The 12,048-nt window shown below is 40.4% G+C and overlaps 1 protein-coding gene across 1 annotated transcript in view; it reads left to right on the top strand.

Annotated features, from left to right (window-relative positions):
- The window catches only part of LOC119408550 (glutamate receptor 1), a gene marked incomplete at its 3' end in the record, with an annotated part of 73,105 nt that overhangs the window by 57,186 nt on the left and 3,871 nt on the right, over positions 1–12,048 (top strand). Inside the window, 2 exon segments of the mRNA XM_037675394.1 lie at positions 2,611–2,664; positions 4,923–5,081. Coding sequence (XP_037531322.1) covers positions 2,611–2,664; positions 4,923–5,081 — 213 coding nt within the window.

A 12,048-nucleotide genomic window follows, 5' to 3' on the forward strand; every position in this document is an offset into this window, starting at 1 on the left:
CAACTTTTTTTAAAAGAGTTGCAAAGGAGCCATCAAAGAGCAGCATGTGGCTCGAGAGCCACAGGTTGACCAGTCCTGCACTATATCCTTTTCTGATGTGATCCACCAAAACCAGCAACATTTTTCTTTTACACTTACCTGAAGCTGCTCATCTGGGTCAAACTGAAGGTTGTAGATTTATATTCATTGCTGCTACAAAAGTCTTAAAACTGCCAGGGGCCCGAGGGTTTGACTGACATGAGATGACACCTGCAGTTAACAACAGCTAAGCCAGGAGAGAATTACACACAGATACGAATCCAAGAGGGAGTTCTGCTCAGTTCAACATTGACAAAAGTCGTAGTGGATTTCCAGAGAAGTACGGCTCTTTAGGTCTTCGGAACAGCTGTGTCTTATAAAATCATTCCTGATTTAGAAAATGTTAAAACTAAAAAAGGAACATTGGGCCATCCGTTTTTGTCATTGTCATAAAGATGATTTATTTCATACATTTCAGTTGCTGTTGTTCAGAATTACTTTTTGCCTTTTCTATGCAATGTCAATATACTGTAGGCTCTTTTTACACTAACAAACATGCTGATAATTTTTTTTTTTGTCTGCTTCATTTGCACCTCTCATCCTCAAGCAATTAAGATTTTGATGAAAAAAAAAAGAAAACATTTAGAAACTCTTTCAAAGTTAAGATGTTAAAAACCTGGTTTTGTTTTATCCATGTACAGTAGATTTGACAAAAACTTAGAGCAGCCTCCTTTGCACATGCTCACTCCTGGTTTGTGCACTTTTAACAACAATGGAGCAGTTTTCATTTATTTATTTATTTATTTTTACAACTTGCAGAATTTGGCTGCATTAAACCAAAATTATGTCCCGAAAAGATTAAAAACTGAAATAAGATGTTAAATCATTTCAAACAATGCATGCATCAGGATATATTGACAAATATTTTTGTATTTTGATGTCACGTAATTGCATCTTAGGTATTAGTATAGAATTTGTGTTGCTTACCACATGGATGATCCCCCATGTACCAGCCAACCAAAACAAACAAACAAACAACAACAACACAAATCCCAAACTGTGTATTTGGGCTCACATTAGTAAGATACTTCTTTTTTTCTGTCATGTGCATTCAAGTTGCAGTAGCTCTGTGATTATGAGGCTGTAGGTTTGAGCTCAAGTTTTTTTTTTCCCCCTCACTCATTCTCGAGCAAGACAGACACTTTTCTTCCCTCTCCTGTCTCCCTCCTGTATTTTTGCTCTCTGTCTTGTGTAAAGGAGCTTCTATTTATACATCTTCTGAATCGCAAACTACTGTCATGAATCTGGTCAGCTGGATTTTCAATGTAGTTGATAAAATTTTTTCAACCAAGCGACAGAGTCCTGGAGAACCTTCATGCCCCTCTGAGCTGCATGTGGCAGGGTATGTCATGGATCCGTGGGGATATCGGAAGTTGATGTGCCTTTCCGTACTGTCTCAGGAGGACGCCGAAGATGTTTATAACACTGGAATCATGATAGCAGGGTTTTTGCTTTTTGGTATTGTCAGATACCTATGATATCAGCTATTGAAGAAAACGGCTGCAGCAGTTTCAGCCATGGCAAAGCTGCAGAGTGTATGTGAAGGTTTGGTTCGTGCTTCTAGCACTCAAAATCAGCTGATTTACGAGCTCAACTGTAAGATGGAAGCGATTTGTGAGAATCGCAGGCCACTTGTGGCTTCTGGGACTTGCCAGCATGTTGGGAACAACCTTGGAGGGAGATAAAAAGCACGGACCAGTGGAATATTGACGAAGCTGGTCATTTTGGATCATCGAAAGGACCAGCAGAACTCAAGGCTGACGAGAAATAACAACAGCGACAAAAAAAATCAACAACTGTGGCCTATCTGAATCTGACATCCCCGTTCGGCATTGAAGCAGGCCAACTTGTCAAATTTCTCCTGGGATATGTGTAAACTAAAGAAGGCACTGCTCTATCCGCAACCCCCCAAACCCACCCCACCCCAAGAATTTCTGTGAATGCTTATCAGAGCTGTACTGGCTGACACCAACATCTTATCAGGGCTATGGTGCTATATGGAAGTGCTTCATGGACAAATCTCATCGTCTTGTCATCAAATGCATATGTATTGTGCACATAAATGTGCTTGCTGGTACAGTTTTTTGATGTCTTAAATCGTGTCCTGACAAGGACAAGGTGTGACGAGATCTTTTTAGTAATACCACTATCCTCTCCTCATGGCCTTTGCCCTTTTCCATCTAAAGAATAAGGGGCTGCGCTTTTAGGAGCAGCAGCAACGTGCACTCTGCCCATCTTTCAGATGACTGTACGAACACAATCTCACTGTACTGTACTATGGTGCAATGATAATAAAGCTTATTCTGATTCTGATTCTGAAGTTGCAATGTGAAAAGCATCCAGTGTAAAACAGTTACCAAATCTTTCGTCTTTTGAAAGATTGTCTTTTTTAAACGCTTGTCTTTCAAATTTGCTTGCTGTTCCAACCCTCTGAGGAAGGGAGCAGGTGACCAACAACAGCACAAGTTCCTCCTGACTCCACTGTGTGTGCAACAGTCATCTGATTTTCTACTTCTATGTTTCTGCATTTAGATTGTTGAACAAGGAAAGAACGCAAAGAGCTACCACTACATCCTCGCGAACCTGGTAAGAAATTATCACAATACAGTAGCTTCTTTATTATCTATCTAAATGTATTTAAGAAATAAAAAACACTTACTGCATATCTTCATACTTTTGTTGAATTTAAATTGCCAGCAAAGGAAGCTTTCAACAATACTCCTGACTTTCAGTTTTTTTTTATCTCCACTTTAATAGACTTGTGGGCTCTTGATAAATTATGTTGGAACTATCTGGTTTTACATCTTCTCATTCCATTTTCTACTTGAACTATTCTTTCTATGTCAAAGCTCCATGAGTGCCAGCAGTTCAGCGGTAAAGCAAAGCACAAGAAGTGGGGTACTGTGACAGTCGTAGACAAAAATCTTCACAGACTTACTTTGACAGAAAAGGGTCAGGCAGCCAGCGTATATAAACTATATCTATTAGCTCTCTTTTGTTCACTGCAGTTTTCTCAAACCAAATGGTATATAGACTACTAGAACACTCACTAAACACAGCCAAATGAAGACAAACTGGCACCACCAGAAGCTGTGGCTCTAACAACATTAACATGCAGCTAGTGCCTCCGACAATTTCTCACCGCTCGGCTTCTCGATTGGCTCAATCTCTTTTGTCTGGCCAGTTTGCCAGATTTAATTTTAAACGATAAGGCTCGGCCGGTACGAGCAGCTGATTCGCAAAGTGCCTGCACTCCTTCATAATGGGTCCATTAAAGGACTTGGACAAAAAAGAAAAGAAAATGGAAAATAAAGGACTTTTTCTTTGTCCTTGCACTTTTTCAGAATCGGGCTAATTAACTTACCAGAGCCGTCCCGTCTGCACCTGTGTGAAGATCCGAACAGGGCACAGTTTGAGTTTCCATTCAGCGCCTGAATGGGGTTACAGTGTCTGTCAGAAACGCACCTCCTCCATGTCCAGTGTTAGCAAATGCTAGTTTCTATAGTAACCTATTCAGCTCAATGCACACCATTAGCTCATTCATGGAGCGAAGAAAAGACACGTCTTCCTTTTGAGGTGAGAAATATAAACACCTGACAACACGCAGGTATTTTAGGAGGCAGCGGTGATGGAGGCATGCGTAAGGCTCTGTTTCTGATCAAAGAAAGCACAACACAATTTTAGTGAACGTAAAGCTAGTCAACAGTAGTCGTTATTTACCTGAAGATTAAAGGATGGAAAACAAGTAGGAGTGAAAAAGCAGACAGGTAGCAGAAAGAGAACCAAAGCTTCAAGCGGTGTGAAACAAATAACGTCAGAACAAAGAGAATGTACCAAAAGTAGCTCAAACTGTGACAATGACGACGCAGAAATACAACATTTTTTTTTCCTCATCAGGTAAAACTCTTCTTTTTAAAACCCATAGAACAATATCTCCTGATCTTCCACTTGTTCTCACTTGTCTGCACTTGACAGGCAGCCTGCAGAGAGCCTGAAACTCCATCTCCTCCTCTTTGCCTTCCTTTCTCTAAAAAAAAATCTGCTGCAAACATTCAGATGGGGAAAAACACACAAGCAGGAGATACTGTCACAGTTAATCTGTACTTTGCATGAAGTATGTTATAGTTTTCCCTTGGGGCCCATGTTTTGATTCTTCCATTGTTTAATGTAGCCTTGGAGAACTGAATCTGTCACACATTAGCTCTGGACTGTTTCTGCTATGAAATAAAAGGGTTTTCTTCACTCACTGCATTCTGTGCCTTTAGTCCTTTATTTTGTTAAACTTGTTTTAGACATGAATCATAAAGTAACAAACAAAGCTAACAAATAAAAATACATTAGAACTTCTTTTTCATTTTAATTTGTGACCACTGACGATCATATTGGTATTGAAGAGGAATGATCATATAATAATGTACAGTGAAAAAGCACCATTCTCTTTAGTATTAGAAATTAAAGATTTTAGATATTATACTACTACTTCACTTTAAACCACGTGATTAAAATGCAGCAATGGACATTTGTATGTAAGTCAATGAATAAAGGTATTACAAAACTGTTCTGAAATTTAGTTTTTACATACAATTAAAAATGTCCTATAGGCACTATTCTACTGTCATACTTACTGTATTCAAATAATCTATACCCTTGTTAATATAAAAGCAAAAGTCAGAAATTATATTTTTGTTAGCTGTTTAGTTGATAGTTTGATTATAAAAAGTTAGATACAATGGTTTGATATGTATGAATTGTTTTTATACAATTTTAAAACATTTTATTTAGTTGTTTGTTTGGGTTTTTTTTTTTTTTTCCTTTATATGATTTATTCTCTATGCCTGTCTCAGGGTTTCCTGGATATTGACCTGACTGACCTGAGGAAAGGTGGCGCCAACATCACAGGTTTTCAGCTCGTCAACAACTCTGAGCCCAGTGTGAGCCGCATCGCCCAGCAGTGGATGGAGTTTGATAACAAAGACTCCAAAAAGCCCAAGACAGGACTCAAAGTAAAATATATATTTTTTTGTTTTCCTAAACAAAGCCTTATTTAGTACGATCTTTTCCTATATACATTCTTCCATCCATTTTCTTTACCTGCTTATTCCATTTTGGGTTACGGGGGTCGCTGGTGCCCATGTCCAGCAATCACTGTGCGAGGGGCGGGGTACACCCTGGACAGGTCGCAAGTCCATCACAGGGCCACATAGAGACAAACAAGACAAACAACCATTCACTCTCTCATTCACACCTAGGGACAATTTAGAGTTACCAATAAGCCTAACATGCATGTTTTTGGTCTGTGGGAGGAAACCAGAGCACCCGGAGAAAACCCACGCATGCACGGAGAGAACATGCAAACTCCACCCAGAAAGGCCCCTGGACCGGGGTTTGAACCAAGGACCTGCTCGCTGAGAGGCAGCAGCTCTACCAGTTGCACCACCGTGCTGCCCCTCCTATATACATTATTTAGTTAATTCAGAGCCCGATAAATGTGACCATGCACAAGATCCTGTTTTGTATTCTGACACTTATTTTGCCATAATTTGACATTTCTTTTATGCAAGCTTTAAATGATATTTATAAAGATAGTATGTGTAAATTGTTAAGCCCTATGATGTGTATGACGTACATATAATATTCAGGATGTGCTATTCTTCAAAAATACAATATGTATGCAGCAGTGTCCACACGACATTAGAAACCATGTAGTGTTTATGCAGTGTATCTTCCAAGAGCAGAAAGGAAGATGTCACTGACATGCAGATCTGATGAGAGCGATAAAAAAAGATAAGCAGTGACATATATTACGCACAAAAGCAAAAAAAAGCACCACAGTGGGGAAGTGCAGGGCAGACTGAACATTTGCATACTGTGAGATTGTGTAACATTTCTGATAGGCTACAGCTACATCATTTTGTTATCATGATATGTACATTATGTGATGTTCACACTCACCGTACAATATTTTTTAGATACACTTGTTTAATTGCATGTTAACACGAAACGTCAATCATCCAGTCACATGAAGCAGGGTTTAATTTGAGCCGGATCCTGTCAGAACAAGGTCCGGGAACTCTTATTTTGACAGGGTTTGTTCTGGAAACTGTTTGCTCGGATCCGGCAGCTCAAGTCTCCGCCTCTAAAAGTCCAAAGTCATTTCACATTTTTATTAATAAACTCAAAAATATAGTTAAACAACGCAACTAAATTGCAAATCAGTTTGAATGTTTAAGTGGGTTATTAATAACATTTTGATTATTTATTAAAAACACAATGAGAGGACATGTTGCCCTTGGCCTGATGGACCCAATGTGTGGAGTGGATGTTCCGGTCACAGCATGCGCACCAGCTCGTACGCATGCTCCTGCCCAGCAGAGATGAGGACGGTATGCCCAGCGGGAATGAAGTGTCTTCATCTAACACCTTAAGCAGCGCGCCTTGCAGACAGTGCACGTTACGCACAGGAATGACTCCAGACAGCTCTACAGAGCGTGCACAACCGCTGATGTGTCAGAACTCCAGCATACATTTCAGACATAATAAAATAAAAAAGCTTACATATAAAAAAAGAAAAAAAAAGTGAAATGTTTAATACATATAAATATTGTGAAGATGATTTGCTCAAGTTCAAACTATGAATTAAAATGGGTAAGGAAGGGAATTTAGGTGACTTTGAATGTGGGATGGTTGTTGGTGTCAGACAGGCTGGTCTAAGTTCAGGACTAAGTGGACTAAGATCTGTAATAATGTGGTTTCTGATGAGATGCTTGTCTTTTTTTGACGTTGGCGTCTCCTGTGCTGCAGTTAATTATTTTGTTCTTGCTCAGTGCAGTTTTTAACCTTTCCATTGCGGGTTAGTTCTCTTCTGCCTTTGAGCAGCTCTCCGTTCCCTCTGATACAACTACTGATACAGAGTAGCTAAGTTCTGGCTCTGACTCCTCCAGCCAAACCATCCTGGACTCTGTGGTTCCATTAAAATCTGTGCAGCCCGAGGCCGAACCTAAGCCCTGGTTTAATGAAAGAACTTGTGCAGCAAGGCGGGAGTGCCACAAAATGGAACAAAAATGGAAAAAGGACAAGCTGCAGGCTTCATTTCACACTCTAAAGAACTGCTGGTGCCATTACCAGAACACTTTCAAAAAGCTCAAAGAGAAGAGTTGTCAAATATTATTGTGTCCAATCATGACAAACCATGCGTGTTATTCAAAACCATTGACTCTGTTCTCAAGGCCCCACAACCTGTCTGTCAGGAATCATCTTCTGATTGTGTAATAACTTCCTGCACTGCTTTATTGATAAGCTTACAACCACAAGGGTTCTCAACTTAGCACATGCTTCCAACCCGTCTTGCTTGTTCCCCTGTCTGGTTGTATTTGACAAGTTGGAGCCAGTGACTCTGACCTTTTTATGGGATGAAGTTGGCTACATACAACTTATTGCACTGAGCCCACTTTTTCTCCCCACTTTAAAATAAAAAGTTTTCCCTGCAAGGGGCATGTGATTCTTGCTGTTGATAATAGCAGTCTGTCTTCAGGCATTAGACCCATAGGTTTTAAACATGCTGTGGTGCAGCCACCACTTAAGAAACCTGGCCATGATCAAACTGTGTTGGCTAATGTTAGGCCCATCTCCAAGCTTTTTTGTATCTCTAAAGTCTCATGAAATGTATCTCTAAAGAAAGTAGTATTCTCAGATCAAGTCATTTCTGGATGAATATGATATCCTGGAGGTTTTCCAGTCTGTTTTTAAATCTCTGCACAGCATCAGCTTTAGTAAGGGTCGTTTGTGACATCCTTATGGAAAATGATTCCAGTGAACTTGCTTTTCTCTTCCTGCTTGGTCTAACCGTTACTTTTGATACAGTGGACCACAATGATTTAGTGTCTCGTTTACAGCACAAACTGGGTACTTGTGGCACTACTCCAAACTAGTTCAAATGCTAACTGGCAGACAGAGTGTGTCAATATAGCAGGTTCTGAATCCTCCGCTGCTCCCCTATTTTAATGGATTCCACAAAGATTAATCTTAGATTCCCTGTTTTTTTTTATTATTTTTTTTTCTTTGCTTTCTTTGGGTGCAGTTCTCATAAAGCATTGAGTCTGTTTTCATTGTTATGCTAACGACTATCCAACAAAAATACCACACAAAAAAAAAGATGTCCTTTCAGCTAAATCACTTTTGTTGTGTCTTGACGACATCAAAACCTGAATGTCCTTATATTTCTTGAATTTTAACTACAGGAAAAACAGAAGTCATAGTGTTTTGTCCTAATAGCTCGTATGATCTCCTGCTGATCTTAGCCCCCTGGCACCACACATAAAGCCAACTGTTTCTAATTTGGGTTTTAAAATGGACAGTGATTTTGAATTAAATTGTCAGATTGGAGCAGTAGCCAAGTCCCAGTTCTATCATCTCCTTGCACCTGGCAAAGGTAAAGCCAATTCTCACACAACAGCACGTTGGAACAATAACTCATGTATTTTTTTTTTTGTTTGTTCATTTGATTTTTTTTTTTGTTTTCTTTTTTCACATCTTGGCTTGAGCATTGCAACAATCTTTTATTGCAGTCAGCCAGTCCTCCCGCAAATATCTCCAGGTTGTCCAGAATGCGGCTGCTCTGCTTCTAACTTGTAAATCCCCACTCTGGCTTTCCTCTACCGGCTTCCTGTGAATTTTAGAGTTTCATTGTTAGATTATTTTATTTGTTTATAAAAGTTTAAACGGTTTTACCATTGTCAACCTCTTTGAGCTGCTTCACCCTTATTCTCCTAGTGGTGACTCAGGTCAGCTGGTCAGCTCCTCCTGAAGGTGCAAAGGTCTTAACAGAACCTCAGAAGAAACAGAACTTTTTTCATTTCTGCCCAAGACTATGGACAGTCTTCCATTTCACATCAGACAAGCACCTTAATTGTCCACTTTTAAAAGTTTTCTAAAAATGCATGTTTATTATTTAGTTTTTTGCACAGCCCAACTGTTCTCATTTGTTCTGCTTTTCCCCCCATCCATCCATCCATTCATCTATCCATCTATTATTTTTACCTGCATCTTCCTTTCTGGGGTCATTGGTGCCCATATCCAGAAGTCACTGTGTGAGAGTCGGGGGACACTCTGGACGAGTTACAAGTCCATCACAGGGACACAAAGACAAAACAACCATTCACACTCTCACACCTAGAGACCATTTAGAGATACCACTTAAGCCCCTTGTATACTCCCACGTACATCCATCCATGCGTACGTGCGCGTGTACTGTACACAGAGGGTTCAGACTTGATACTTGAGCGTACACCCTGAGCAGCTGCAGAGCCGCTTCACAGACTAGGAGCGTTTACCTTCAGGACAAATTGAGGTCGCCGATTGGTCATTTGCTGACACGCCTACTGGATTGATTGACAGGTCAGAAGAAAGAAAAAAACGAGTGCTGGCAGCCTCAGCCGCAGCGATGTTCTGTGTTGATATGTTGTTAATAAAAAATATCTAAAAAAATAAAAACAGGGAGTGCTGACTCTGCAGCCCACACATCAGACCAGCCCACCAGGAAATCTCCAGACCCTCCCGCAGCCATGCTGGACCTGAGTCTAATTAGTTTGTGACAAATTCCTTAATTTCTCACCATTTTAGTCATGGCATCAACGGAGGAGGAAGAGATCACTTGCCTTTTGGCAAAAAAACAAAAGAAAAGGCCAGATCAGGGATGAAGAAGGGGAATTTAATACATTGGTGTCGCATACAAAACAGTCCGTTGCCGGACAGTTTATTGTGAGACTACACGTACGCGCTCGTAAAAATTGAGCTTTGCACGGACATGCCCTGGGGGGGTACGCTCGTACCTCCGCGTATGGATGTACGCGGGAGTCTACTGGGGGCTTTAGCCTATCATGCATTTGCTTTGGTTTGTGGGAGGAAACTAGAGTACCTGGAGAAATCCCATGTATGCACTTATACAGAACATGCGTACTCGACTCAGATAGGACGGGATTCAATCCGGCAACCTTCTCACTGAGAGGCGGCAGCTCTTCCAACTGCGCCAATGTGCTGCCTACTTGTCTTATTTACTCAGTTTTTACTAAACGTATTCTTGTTTTTAACTGATTTTATTGTTTTGAATTGTTTGATTTTTAATTTTACATGTAACGCTAGTAGTTGTAGAAGTACTTTGGAGGTTCAAATTTAGAATTTCTTTCCAACAATTTAATTTGGTGTACCACAAGTCTCAGTCTTAGGACCCACCCTCTTTACATAGGTAATGTAGGTCAGAGCATCCCTGATGCATCCTTACATTTCTATGCTGATGACACAGTTGTTTATTGTCGAGCTAAAACAGTTGCTAAGGCTTTCCAGCTTTTGCAATCCCCCATTGACATCATTCAGTCAGACTTTCTCCATCTCAACCTTGTCCTAAATGCCGATAAAACCAAAGGGATTCCTTTTTTCAAACAGGAAGTTAGTCCCAGCAATTCTTCCTCTGATTTTATCCTTAAATGGTGTCCGTATTGAGTTTGTTTATTCCTATAAATATTTGGGTATCTTGGTCGACTTGCTTCTCTTTTTTAAGCTGCATGTGGAAAACCTAGTAAGGAAACTGAAAGTTAAACTGGGTTTCTTTTTCAGAAATAAATCCTGTCTAACTCTGAATGCTAGGCAATGCCTTGTAACTGTGACTTTCCTTCCCTCCATTGACTACCATACCATACCATACCATACCACTTTATTTATCAAGCACTTAAAACAGCTATAAAGCCAACCAAAGTGCTGTACAGACAAAACAACAGGTAACACACCAAGCAAAATACAAAATGAGGTAAATCAGAATATAGACAAAAAACAATGCAGATAATGATGACAAACCAGTGTGGAGCGTACAGGATCAAAACACAGATCATCTTGTGTTGAAAGCTATTGAATAGTAGTGAGTTTTTAAAGGGGACTTGAAAACCGAGAGGGAGGGGGCCTGTCTGACAAGCAGAGGTAACTCGTTCCAGAGTCTTGGTCCTGCTACAGAGAAAGCCCTGTCACATCTGCGCTTAAAACGAGTTGCTGGAACTGTGAGGAGCAACTGGTCCGCTGACCTCAGGGAGCGTGGTGGGACATACGGTTGTAGCAAATCAGAGAGATGGGTGGGGGGGGAGGGGGGGGGGGGGCCCTGTTCAGGGATTTGTAGACATACATGAGTATTTTGAACTGGATTCGAAAGTGAACCGGTAACCAGTGCAGTGAGGCCAAAACTGGTGCAATGTGCTCTCTTTTGCCTGTACTGGTTAAAAACCGGGCTGCTGCATTCTGGACCAGTTGTAGTCGTGCAATGGAGGTCTGACTGATACCAAACAGGAGCAAATTGCAGTTCTACGGTAATATTATCTATATGAACGCTCCTACAAGCACCCTGCAGATGCTGGATGCTGCCTATCATGGTGCATGAAGATTCATAACTGTCTGAAACTACCATACCCACCACTGCACCCTGTATTCACTGGTTAACTGGACATCATTAAATTCATGCAAACTCTCTCACTGGTACATTTTCATCTTTAAATCACTTCTTGGTCTGCTGCCATCATACATCTCCTCCTACATGTCTCTGCATGAGTGCAGCTACAGCATGCACTCCCAAGACATTATTACCTGCAGTGTCCCTTCATTGCAGATTGAACTAGGCAAAAGAGCCTTTTCCCACTCCGCTCCTGTTTCCTGGAATATCTAAATAATTTAAAATGATTAATTTTAAATAAAAATTCCATGTCCATCGTGCAGCTCATCCATCAATCAGTCAACTTTGTGTCATATCCAATCTTATTTTGAAAAACCACAATAGAGCAAATCCGCGATAAACAAACCGCACTGTCGAGAGACTACTGTTTTTATCTCTATCTATCTATCTATCTATCTATCTATCTATCTATCTATCTATCTATCTATCTATCTATCTATCTATCTATCTATCTATCTATCTATCTATCTATCTATCTATCTATC

This window comes from Nematolebias whitei, chromosome 4 (assembly GCF_014905685.2).
Source record: "Nematolebias whitei isolate Nwh7 chromosome 4, NemWhi1, whole genome shotgun sequence".
Lineage (NCBI taxonomy): Eukaryota > Metazoa > Chordata > Actinopteri > Cyprinodontiformes > Rivulidae > Nematolebias > Nematolebias whitei.